The 13043-nt window shown below is 44.5% G+C and overlaps 1 protein-coding gene across 50 annotated transcripts in view; it reads right to left on the bottom strand.

The window, feature by feature from the left end:
- The window catches only part of ABI3BP (ABI family member 3 binding protein), a 433553-nt gene that overhangs the window by 238596 nt on the left and 181914 nt on the right, over window positions 1-13043 (bottom strand). For all 50 annotated transcript variants that reach the window (XM_033942670.1, XM_033942663.1, XM_033942658.1 and 47 more), the window contains one exon: window positions 12339-12407. In XM_033942670.1, coding sequence (XP_033798561.1) covers window positions 12339-12407 — 69 coding nt within the window. The remainder of the gene's footprint in view (window positions 1-12338; window positions 12408-13043) is intronic.

Genomic DNA, 13043 nt, shown 5'->3' with positions numbered 1-13043 from the left:
TGGTCTGTTCATCTCGTCAGCGCCGTTGTTTCAGCTTGTATGGCCAGACGTTTCCAGCTATGGCGTTTGGACCGTGGATCCTAAGCTAAGTTAAATGTTTCAGTTTTTCTTTTCCTGTGCACAGTGATGGGTTTTTCATCCTTTTGATAAATACATTTAAGTGGTGGTGGAGTTTTTTTGCCTATGATGGAAAATAAAGCAGATTTGAACGTATATCAATTTTGATGGTTGGCTGCTATCAATTTTGAGGCTTTTTCTCCACTTTTTTGACAAAATGTTTATCCGGGGGGGGGGGGGTGTAGCTTATCTCTGGTGAGTGAGATATATATTATTGTAGATTTTTGAGCTTATTTATGACTCAGATTTTTTACTAGAGATGTTTAAATACCTACATGATATAAATGTGCATGAGGTGAGTCTCTTTCATTTGAAAGGAAGCTCTAGAATGAGAAGGCATAGGATGAAGTTAAGAGGTGATAGGCTCAGGACTTTCCATTTCTTAACATGTTTATTGTCCATTCTACCATCTCAACCTTTATCACCATATTTTAGTCTGCTGCCTCATCTTCCACCAGTCTAGGAAGCTCCATAGATGCTTTTCTCATGCACTTATGCATTCTTCCTATATCTTCATATAAAATGCCTGAAAACATTTTTGGATTTGCTCATCATCTTCCTATAATTTTCCTTGGGCATCTTGGATTTTTATATGCTAGATTTAAGATTTTGGCCTTCAACATATTAGATTCTTTTTCTAAGCCTTGGGTGATAAAATGTGTTGTATGTTTCAGTGATCATTTCTGTCTCCAGTTTTTTAAAATATTTTTATGTGTTCTTTTGGTCATCACTTACGGCCTCTTTTACAAAACCACGCTAGCGGCTGCTCTGCACTAACGGCCCCGAAGCCCATAGAGAATTAAAGGCATGGCAGCTGCTAGCATGGCTTTGTAAAAGAGGCCGTTAATGTATTAGGGATGAACTTTTATACATATGATAATGATATCACCTTACTCATTCCTGTGATTACAAACTGGGAAGACACTCTCATTTTTAAGAATATAAGACAATAAGTCTTGCCATACTGGATCAGATAAAGGTCCATGAATCTAATCTAATCTTTAGGTTTATATACTGGTTCATCTCTATATATCTAGATTCGATTTGCAATAAAATCAGTAAGTACAGATATTGAAGATAGTTAATTAGATCTTAAAACAAGATCAATATGTGTGTGGCAAAGTGGTTAGAGCTAGAGCCTCAGAACCCTGAGGTTGTGGGTTCAAATCCCATGCTGCTCTTTGTGACCCTGGGTAAGTCACTTAATCCCCTATTACCACAGGTACATTAGATAGACGGCCTCTTTTACAAAGCCGCATTAGCGGCTGCGCTATGCTAATGGCCCCGAAGCCCATAGAGATTTAAAGGGCTCCGGGGCTGTTGCCGCGCGGCTTTGTAGAAGAGGCCGAGAGTGTGAGCCCTTCGGGACAGATAAGGAAATTGAGTACCTGAATGTAAACCACTTAGGCCATAAGTGGTATATAAGTGCTAAAATAAAAAAAATAAAATTCTACTATAAATTAAAAAGTGTAGATTTCAATAATTTGCAAAAAATCTGATAAGAGGATCTATAGTGGTAACTAATTCCATAGTGCAGTAAAATATATGAATATGAGCGCACAACGTGATTTCTATGGCAAACACCTTTAACTGAAGGAAATGACGATGTATAAAGATGAATAGATCTACAAATTCTTTGTCCAGAAGAGTTCAAAGATAATGGCACCACGGTGTCTAATAACAGTCCATGAAGAATTTTAAAGACTAGATAAGAACACTTGAACTTCACTCTAGACCAGGGGTAGGGAACTCCGGTCCTCGAGAGCCGTATTCCAGTCGGGTTTTCAGGATTTCCCCAATGAATATGCATGAGATCTATTTGCATGCACTGCTTTCAATGCATATTCATTGGGGAAATCCTGAAAACCCGACTGGAATACGGCTCTCAAGGACCGGAGTTCCCTACCCCTGCTCTAGACTGTATTGGAAACCACTTAATAATGGAGTTACATCAAGCCTAGTTTACTGTTTCCAAAAGTGGCTTCTCAATGTTACAAGTATATGGCAAGATCCCAAAAGGATAAAAATAGATTTTATGCTGTTTATCCCAGGAATAAGCAGTGGATTTTCATTTTAATACAATACAATCTTTATATACCGCCAATACTTCAAGGAAGTCCAAAGTAGTTTACATCAGTGATTCCCAACCCTGTCCTGGAGGAACACCAGGCCAATCGGGTTTTCAGGCTAGCCCTAATGAATATGCATGAGAGAGATTTGCATATGATGGAAGTGATAGGCATGCAAATTTGCTTCATGCATATTCATTAGGGCTAGCCTGAAAACCCGATTGGCCTGGTGTTCCTCCAGGACAGGGTTGGGAACCACTGGTTTACATAAAATAAACGAGTTGAAACAAAAATTGTGAATTGGTTATCCTACCATTATAACTTCTTAAGTACAAATTTCTCAATAAAGATATATCTTCAGATCTTTTTAAAAACTCTTATCCCCCTCTTTTACACAACCGTAGTGTGGCTTTTAGCGCTGGCTGCAGCGGTATCAACTCCGATGCACAATTCTATGAGCGTCGGAGCCATTACCACTGCAGCTGGCGCAAAAAACCACACCTATGGTTTTGCAAAAAAAAAAAAAAAAAAGGGGGTGGGTGGGTTAAAGTTAATTTGCTGAATAATCTGAATAGGTAGAGTTTTCCATAGTTTAGCAGCTTAATAAGCCCAAGTTGAATTATAAATTCTGGTATATTTTATATTTTTAATTTCAGGAAAACGAAAAGGCTGGTTTTGTCTTAAATTAAAAGCTGTATTGGTGGAGAATTTAATAAGGGTGCCCTCAGCAATAAGGCTGCAGGGCACATAACAATGGCTAAGGCCTGACCTGTTTCAAAATGCATTGAATGAAGAGGAAGGGATGCAAGTATGGAGGGTGAGGAGGAGAAGGGGGGGAAGGAAGGCAAGGTAGGTAAGGGAGCAACTATAGGAATTGAAAATATATCAGGAATAAGTAGAGTAGCAACAGGACTTTTAGAAGCAGCAGCTATTGGAGTTGGGTGGGAATTGTTGGAGAAGTAGCTAGTCACAAGGCATAGGAGATGGGAAGGTTTGTGAGGAGAATTAGTGGGCTTAGTTCAGGTAGACAGAGGAAGAGTGGGTGGGAGTCAGTTGTAGGTAGGAAGGGTTGTCAAAATTAATCCTACTTGCTCACCTCTGTGTTTCATTACTATGCTTTTACAGGGTTTGTTAGTGTGTCTGAGGGGGGAGGGAGGTGGGGATGTTTGCTTTGGCACATTTACATTACGTAGATATTTAAATGTCTCTATCATATCTCCCCTCTCCCGCCTTTCCTCCAAAGCATACAGATTGAGATCTTTATGTCTGTCCCCATACGCCTTATGATGAAGACTACATACCATTTTAGTAGCCTTCCTGCAGACCAACTCTATTCTTTTTATATCTTTTTGAAGGTGCGGCCTCCAGAATTGTACACAATATTCTAAATGAGTTCTCACCAAAGTCTTATACAGGGGCATCAATACCTCCTTTTTCCTACTGGCCATACCTCTCTCTATGCAACCTAGCATCCTTCTAGCGATCGCAGTCACCTTTTCAACCTGTTTGGCCACATTAAGATCATCACATACAATCACACCCAAGTCCCACTCTTCTGTCATGCACATAAGTTCTTCACCCCCTAACTGTACCGTTTCCTCGAGTATTTTCAGCCCAAATGCATGACCTTGAATTTCTTAGCATTAAATTTTAGCTGCCAAATTTCAGACCATTCTTCAAGCTTTGCCAGGTCTTTCTTCTTGTTATTCACACCATCCGGCGTGTTTCACCTAGGCACCTAAACTTTTATATCAACCCTGCCTTTTGTGAAAAAGACTAGGAAGAAGTATATACAATTATCTAAGACTAATGACCAGGCATACGGTGCAGCAAAGTAGAAGGGACGGAATCTAGAGTTGTCCATAGAGGAGAAGGGTACAGACAGAGACCAGGATCACCGATGTCAAGTAAACCGGGGAATCCATCTGGGTAAACCGGGATCCGGAAGGTTCGCCCCCCACATTTCGCCCCCAGCAATTCGCCCCTCACATTTCGCCCCCCACATTTCGCCCCCAGACACATTTCGCCCCCACACATTTCGCCCCCACACATTTCGCCCCCCGGATGTTTTGCCCCCACACATTTTGCCCCCACACATTTCGCCCCCGCACATTTCGCCCCTGAGCGTTGGATTATGACCCCCATCTTCTTTCTTCCTCCCTCCCCCCCCCAACGCGGGACCCTGTGGCACCATCAGCTCTTACTCCCTCTAACGCCGGCCCTGCAGCTCCGGACTTCCCCACACCTGCTCTTCCCCCCCCCCCCCGATCACTATTATTTTAAATGTTATGGCAGCCGCGGCGCTGTATCCATCGGAGGAGACTTCTAACCTCGGCCTGCCCCGGAACTCTTCCTGCAACAGCAACTTCATGTTCCTGCCTAGGCTGGTGGTGGCTGCAGGAAGAGTTCCGGGGCAGGCCGAGGTAGCGTTGGATTATGACCCCCATCTTCTTTCTTCCTCCCTCCCCCCCCCCCAACGCGGGACCCTGTGGCACCATCAGCTCTTACTCCCTCTAAACGCCGGCCCCTGCAGCTCCGGACTTCCCCACACCTCAGGCCGAGGTAGCGTTGGATTATGACCCCCATCTTCTTTCTTCCTCCCTCCCCCCCCCCAACGCGGGACCCTGTGGCACCATCAGCTCTTACTCCCTCTAACGCCGGCCCTGCAGCTCCGGACTTCCCCACACCTCAGGCCGAGGTAGCGTTGGATTATGACCCCCCATCTTCTTTCTTCCTCCCTCCCCTCCCCAACGCGGGACCCTGTGGCACCATCAGCTCTTACTCCCTCTAACGCCGGCCCTGCAGCTCCGGACTTCCCCACACCTCAGGCCGAGGTAGCGTTGGATTATGACCCCCATCTTCTTTCTTCCTCCCCCCCCCCAACGCGGGACCCTGTGGCACCATCAGCTCTTACTCCCTCTAACGCCGGCCCTGCAGCTCCGGACTTCCCCACACCTCAGGCCGAGGTAGCGTTGGATTATGACCCCCATCTTCTTTCTTCCTCCCTCCCCCCCCCAACGCGGGACCCTGTGGCACCATCAGCTCTTACTCCCTCTAACGCCGGCCCTGCAGCTCCGGACTTCCCCACACCTCAGGCCGAGGTAGCGTTGGATTATGACCCCCATCTTCTTTCTTCCTCCCCCCCCCCCAACGCGGGACCCTGTGGCACCATCAGCTCTTACTCCCTCTAACGCCGGCCCTGCAGCTCCGGACTTCCCCACACCTCAGGCCGAGGTAGCGTTGGATTATGACCCCCATCTTCTTTCTTCCTCCCTCCCCCCCCCAACGCGGGACCCTGTGGCACCATCAGCCCTTCCTCCCTCTAACGCCGGCCCTGCAGCTCCGGACTTCCCCACACCTGCTCTCTCCCCCCCCCCCGATCACTATTATTTTAAATGTTATGGCAGCCACGGCGCTGTATCCATCGGAGGAGACTTCTAACCTCGGCCTGCCCCGGAACTCTTCCTGCAACAGCAACTTCATGGCCGAGGTTAGAAGTCTCCTCCGATGGATACAGCGCCGTGGCTGCCATAACATTTAAAATAATAGTGATCGGGGGGGGGGGGAGAGAGCAGGTGTGGGGAAGTCCGGAGCTGCAGGGCCGACATTAGAGGCAGTGAGAACAGCCAGCTGTGCACTTTGAATTTGTAGCCTGCCGTCGTGTCGGCAAAGAAATCGCCTGCGAGAGGAATAGTCTGACACTCAGGGGCGAAATGTGCGGGGGCGAAATGTGTGGGGGCGAAACATCCGGGGGGCGAAATGTGCGGGGGCGAAATGTGTGGGGGCGAAACATCCGGGGGGCGAAATGTGCGGGGGCGAAATGTGAGGGGCGAATTGCTGGGGGCGAAATGTGGGGGGCGAAACTTCCGTGAACCGGGTAAACCTGGCCAGAGGCAGAGAAAAATGTTTATACCTTGGTATGGTATACAGACCTCCAAGACAATCGGAGGACAAGGACGCAGAATTAATTGAAGACATTGAGAATATCACTTTACGGGGGGACACTGTTCTGTTAGGGGACTTCAACATGCCTGATGTAGACTGGAATACACTCTCAGCAACAACTTGTGGGAGCAGGAGGATATTATCGTCCATGAAGGGAATACGGCTTAAACAAATGATACATGAGCCCACTAGGGCCCAGGCCATCCTAGATCTGGTACTTACAAACCGGGAAAGCGTCTCGGAGGTCTCGGTGGGAGAAACGCTAGCCTCCAGTGACCATAACATGGTATGGTTCAACCTTAGGAAAGGCTTCCCTAAATCACAAACAAAAACGAGGGTACTCAAATTCCGGGGCACGGACTTCGCACGCATGGGAGATTTCGTCCAGCAAACGCTACAGGATCAGGAGGAAATTGATAATGCGGAAGCTATGTGGTCAACCCTGAAACTGACCCTACAGGAGGCAACTGTCCGTTACATAAAATCGGTAAATAAACAACAAAGAAACAAGAAACCTCAATGGTTCATGGATGAAATTTCGTATCTCATCAAGGAGAAAAAAAGAGTATTTCTTTCATACAAACGTACAGGGAAAGGAGAAGCTAACAGTCAATACAGGGCCAGGTCTGCAGCGGTCAAAACAGCAGTTAGGGAGGCCAAACTACGAGTGGAAGAAAACCTAGCAAAGAACATTAAAAAAGGGGACAAATCCTTCTTCAGGTATATTAATGATAGGAAAACGAACACCAGTGGAATAGTACGCCTTAGAACCCCGGATGGGAATTACGCAGAAGCGGACTCCGACAAAGCCAAACTACTGAATGAATACTTCTGCTCAGTCTTTACCTGCAAGGCACCTGGACACGGACCTCAGCTGGTATCAAATTCAAGCGTGGAAGACCCATTTCAGAACTTTGAGTTCACACCGGCTGACGTTTACAGCGAACTGGCAAGACTCAAGGTGAGCAAAGCCATGGGACCAGACAAAGTGCACCCAAGAGAGCTCAGAGAGCTGTGCGGAGTCCTGGCAGAGCCATTAGCCATGCTCTTCAATCTTTCCCTAAGGACGGGGAGAGTCCCACTGGACTGGAAAACAGCTAACGTCGTTCCTCTGCACAAAAAGGGTTGCAGAGCAGAGGCTGCGAATTACAGACCAGTGAGTCTCACATCGATAGTGTGTAAACTCATGGAAACACTACTTAAACGCAAGTTAGACATGATCTTGGAGGATGGGAATCTGAGGGATCCCAATCAACATGGATTCACTAGGGGTAGGTCATGCCAATCTAATCTCATCAGCTTCTTTGATTGGGTAACAATGAAGCTGGACTCCGGGGAGTCTCTGGACATAGTGTACTTGGATTTTAGTAAAGCTTTTGACAGTGTCCCACACCGCAGGCTTTTAAGCAAGATGAAATCAATGGGGATAGGTGAGACGCTAACTACTTGGGTCAAAGATTGGCTGAGTGGTAGACTTCAAAGGCTGGTAGTCAACGGCACCTTCTCTGAAACATCGGAAGTGACCAGCAGAGTCCCGCAGGGCTCAGTCCTGGGTCCACTCCTTTTTAACATATTCATAGGGGACTTGACACGAGGGCTTCAGGGTAAAGTAACATTATTCGCCGATGACGCCAAAATATGCAATATAGTAAGGGAAAATAATTTGCAGGATTGTATGACGCAGGACCTGCTTACATTGGAGAACTGGTCCTCAACATGGCAGCTGGGCTTCAACGCCAAGAAATGTAAGGTCATGCACCTCGGTAGCAGGAATCCGTGCAAAACCTACACCTTAAATGGAGAAACGTTGGCTAGGACGATAGTTGAGCGAGACTTGGGAGTGATCATCAGTGCAGACATGAAGGTTGCAAATCAAGTGGAAAAAGCATCATCCAAGGCAAGACAAATGATGGGATGTATCAATAGAAGTTTCGTAAGCAGGAAACCTGAGGTCATAATGCCACTGTACAGAACCTTGGTAAGACCTCACCTGGAGTACTGTGTGCAGTTCTGGAGGCCACATTACCGCAAAGATGTGCTTAGAGTCGAGTCGGTTCAACGGATGGCCACTAGGAATATTTCGGGGCTCAAGGGTCTCTCGTATGAAGAGAGACTGAACAAACTGCAGCTCTACACTCTGGAGGAATGCAGGGAGAGGGGAGACATGATTGAAACGTTTAAATACATCACGAGTCGTGTCGAGGTAGAAGATGACATCTTCCTACTCAGGGGACCCTCGGCCCCAAGAGGGCATCCGCTCAAACTCAGAGGAGGGAAATTTAGGGGTGACTTTAGGAAGTATTTCTTCACGGAAAGAGTGGTGGGGCACTGGAATAAGCTTCTGGAGCAGGTGGCCAAGGCCAACAGCGTGCTTGACTTTAAGAATAAATGGGACATCTACGTGGGATCCCTACAGAGGCCTAGTAAGACACTCAGACTTGATAGGGCGGGTCAGTAGAGTGGGCAGACTTGGTGGGCTATAGCCCTTTTCTGCCGTCACCTTTCTATGTTTCTGTTTCTACCTGATGAGCGGAGTACACATGTAAATTCATAATTTTTTTGTCTATTCATTATGTATGTCAACCTTGTTAACTATTCTGAGCTCATTGGGGAGGAAAGGATATAAAACTAACCAAATAAATAAATATAGGGAGAGATGAAAGAGGAGAGCTACTGAGGAGCTGCAAAGTGAATACACTTGTAGGTCAGCAGGAGGAGTTTGAAGTGCATGTGGAAATGGATAGGGAACCAATGAAGTGACTTGAGGAGAAGGGTAGTGTGAGCAAAGTAACTTGCAGTATGAGACGGGTAGCGGAGTTCTGAAGGGGAGAGAGATGGTTTAGTGGAAGGCCAGTGAGAAGCAGGTTGAAGTATTCTAGGTGAGAGGTGATGAGCTTAGGGTTACCAGACGTCCGGACTTCCCCAGACATGTCCTCCTTTTGAGGACATGTCCGGGGCTCTGGACAGTTTTTCAAAACCCGGATGCTATCTGAGTGTGTGGCTAGGGGGGCGTAACAGGGCAGGAATGAGGCAGAACTGGGTGGTCCTGAGTGCATGGCCATGGGTCCGGATTTTCCTGAAGGAAAATCTGGTAACCCTAGATAAGAATATGGATGAGGGTCTTAGCAAAGTGCTTAGAGAGGAAGGGTCAGATTTTAGTGATGTAGTAGAGAAATAAATGACAGACTTTTTGTGGTCTACTGGATTTGTGAAAAGAAGGAGAGAGATGAGTCAAAGATTACCCCGAGGCTGTGAGCCAATAGGACAGGGAAGATGATGGCATTGTCTACCGAAAAAGAGAATGGGAGGAGAGGAAAAGTGGGTTTAGGAGGAAGATAAGGAGCCTGTTTAGTTTTAGATGACGGTGAGACATCCAGGTTGCGAAGTCAGACAGGCAGGCTAAGACTTGGGCCTGAATATCTTTAGAGATTTCAGGTGTAGCGAGAGATTTGTGAGTTGTTGGCATAGAGGTGATACTGAAAGCTATGGGAGGAGATTAGAGCACCAAGGTAAGAAGTGTAGCTGGAAAACAGAAGTGGTCTGAAGACAGAAGCCTGAGGTACCTCAACCGATAGCAGACCTGGCACAAAAGAAAATAGCTAGGGTAGGGGTTTGGCATGCCTTACAAATTAGGATTAGGTGGTCAAGTTCTGAAATGGTTAACCTCTTTTCTATTAGACCGTTCCTCCAGAGTCAGATTTAATGATGACTATTCTACATATTATTCTTCTACCTATGGGATACCTCAAGGGTCTATTCTGTCACCTCTCTTATTTAATATTTTTCTATCTCCTCTTCTCACCATTTCGCAATCACTGGGTTTTACATCATTCTCTTATGCAGATGACATTCAATTCCTGCACCCTTCTGACCCGGAAAATGATGAAGAAATAACGGCCATAAATAAAAAATTAGACTTGATAAAAGACAGGCTAAGTTCTAATAAATTGGCATTAAATATTCAAAAATCCAAAACCATGTTTTTTACCTGGAAAAAAGACTTAACGCCAATATCACCGTTCATTCTAGATAATATCCCCCTAGAATCAGTACCTATGTTGAAAATTCTCGGAGTAGTGGTTGATGTTGACTTATCATTTCATAATCACATCAGTCATTTAGTTAAATCTTGTTTCCATAAATTACGTCTGATTCGTTCAATCTCTACATTTCTAGATCCTAAATCTGTAAATATATTAATCCATTCTATGATCATATCTAAAATCAATTACTGTAACTCTCTTCTAATCAATATAACACACAAAGAAAAAAGACGACTCCAGATAATTCAAAATACGGCAATAAAACTTATTCATAAAGCAAAAAAATATGATCACGTTACACCATTAATGATTAAATCATACTGGCTTCCTATTTCCCACCGAATTAACTTTAAGATTCTATTTTTAGTATTCAAAATACTAATCTTTAACGAACCACAATTTATGACTAGAATGATTATTCCATACAATGCCCCACGTTCTCTACGATCATCTTCTTCAAACTTACTAACAATTCCCTCTTTGAAAATCGTTGGCACAAGAAGAAATGATATGTTCTCTGTTATGGCTCCTAAATTGTGGAATTCACTGCCACACTATATTAGAAATGAAAAAGATCTTTCATCTTTTAAAAAATTATTAAAAACTTTTTTGTTTCAAGACGCTTTTGATGTTTAATATGCTTTATTTTGGACCCTTCACATTCTGTTACGGATATCAACCTCATTAACCCCTTTCCCCTCCCTTTCGTTTTTTTCCTTTTATGTTATTTCCAATATAGAATGAAGTTGTAACTTTTCCCCCCTTTCCTTCTTCAATCATGTTTGTCTTTAATATGAATGCAAATATGTTAGTTGATTTATTTAATTTGTATGTTAAATTGTATGTGAGACCACTATCTAGTGGCTTTTTAAATTGTACATCGCTTAGAAAATTTGAATAAGCGATTCATCAAATGGTAATAAAACTTGAAACTTGAAACTAGGGTGAGGGGAGCAAGGGTATTTAGAACAGAGAGCAGAGTGGAATTATAGGAGGAGACAGACTCATTTACTGACTTGTGTAGCATAGTGGTGGAGAGGAGGGGCGAATCACTGGTCAAAAAATCCCCTTCCATCCAATTATCACTGCTTGCACACAATGATTAGATTGTGGGTTGTTGCGGCAGTATTAGATACAGCAAAGTCTGCCTACCCCAATGAAGTCTTTTTTTCCTCCTTAAATAAAAACAAAAAATAGTGATATCTTCTCATTAATTACGTTTTATATTTGCTGGTTGGGCATCACTTGTGTTTGATTATCCAGTGATATATTTTTTGTGGGACCTTGGTTACTCCTTTTTTTTGCTGTATAGTTGCAAAAAAGAAGGAAAGCCAAGAGTCAGAGAGGAAGAAAGAGTGGGACTTATCAGGGTGTTGGTAAATGACAGCTACACGAAAGGGTAAGAGAGCAAATAGATGGATGGAGCAAATAGATGGATGGAGTGGACTTCGAAGGAAGAAAAGCGGTGAGATTGAGGTGAGAGAAGGGATTGGAATCTACAGGAAGATGACCACCTGGGCAAGGCATGTGGGAGAAAAGGTAGCCTGAAGTAGAGTCATCAGGGCAAATCCAGGTCCCAGATTGAGAGATGACGAGGTCATGAATGTAGGCAAGCTTGTTGGAGCTAGAGCGAGCATTCCACAGGGCACATGAGAAGGGCAAGGAAGGGGGAGGGGAGGAGAGGAAAAGAAATAAGACTGGTGACATTGTGGTGTGACCTGCATAAGTAGGATGGGAGTTGGTTGGGAGCACCAGGGTTGGAGTTGATATCCCCAGCAGATAGCAAGAGAAGGAGCAAGAAGATACATGTGGGAGTGGAGGAGGGTGGGGGTGCCTGCTGCCCCGCAGGCGAGATGCATGCAGGGAGAGTGTTGAAGCTTTAGGCCTGAGAAGATGGTAGTGGACAAAAGGGAGGGTGAGGTAATGGATTCAATAAGAGAGTGGTTTGGAGGAGTTCAGTGGTTTGGGGTGAAGGGAGAGATTGGGGAAAGTCAGTGTCAGCAGGAGGAAGTATACAGGAGCCATAGCAGTGGAAAGAGAGAGGGAAGTACTGGGAGGAAACTAGCTGTGGGCTAGTCTTAGAGCATAAAGATGAGATAACACACAGTTTCTGTGACATTGTGCAACTTGCAGTAGAAACACCAGAAATGGAAGATTTTCCTACCTTGGGTGCTTGCTGGCTGCTGAGTAGAAGTGTCAGGTTCCAAAGATTTTGTCTTGCTTTCACTATGAGCTGCAACAAGGAAAAGATAGTTACAATTCACTATTGTTTCAGTTTTTAATACACGTTTTTATATCAGGACTTTTAGGGACCCCTGAAAAAGGCAATATTGTCGAAACACAGACTGTGTTGGGTCCATATTCCCCAACGGTTTGAGTCCTAGATATATTTTATGTGGATTATGAATTTGTATATTTTTAAATAAAGCCTGCATCTTGAACATCACCATCTCCACAGAGTTTTTGTTTTCGCTGGATTTGCATTTTCTGTGGGACTAAGGGTCAATCTCTTGCTTGTTTTCCATAGTTCTACAATGGAGCTTAGCTCCTCATGATGGTCATGTAACAAGTCAGGAGAGCAACCTGTATGGACCTCACAGTGAAAAAATATCACACTCCTTCAGTTTGACATACTTCCCTTCTTCCATATTTTTGCTTGTTGTATTGCAAAGGGAGACTTCAATGAATAAGAACTTTGCTTTCTTTACATTTCATGTTACCATTTTTATTATCATAAACTGCTTAGATATTGTGATGATAGAAGATATATCAAATAAATTGAAACTGGAAACTTAATAACTGGTACCCTGTCTCTATGCTTTCCTGTGCTACAGTAAATAAGATAAGCAGGCAAGGTTTCTTTTTTTTT

This window comes from Geotrypetes seraphini, chromosome 4 (genome assembly GCF_902459505.1).
Source record: "Geotrypetes seraphini chromosome 4, aGeoSer1.1, whole genome shotgun sequence".
Lineage (NCBI taxonomy): Eukaryota > Metazoa > Chordata > Amphibia > Gymnophiona > Dermophiidae > Geotrypetes > Geotrypetes seraphini.
The sequence above is the reverse complement of the archived record's forward strand: the minus strand, read 5'-3'. Positions and strand labels throughout refer to the sequence as shown.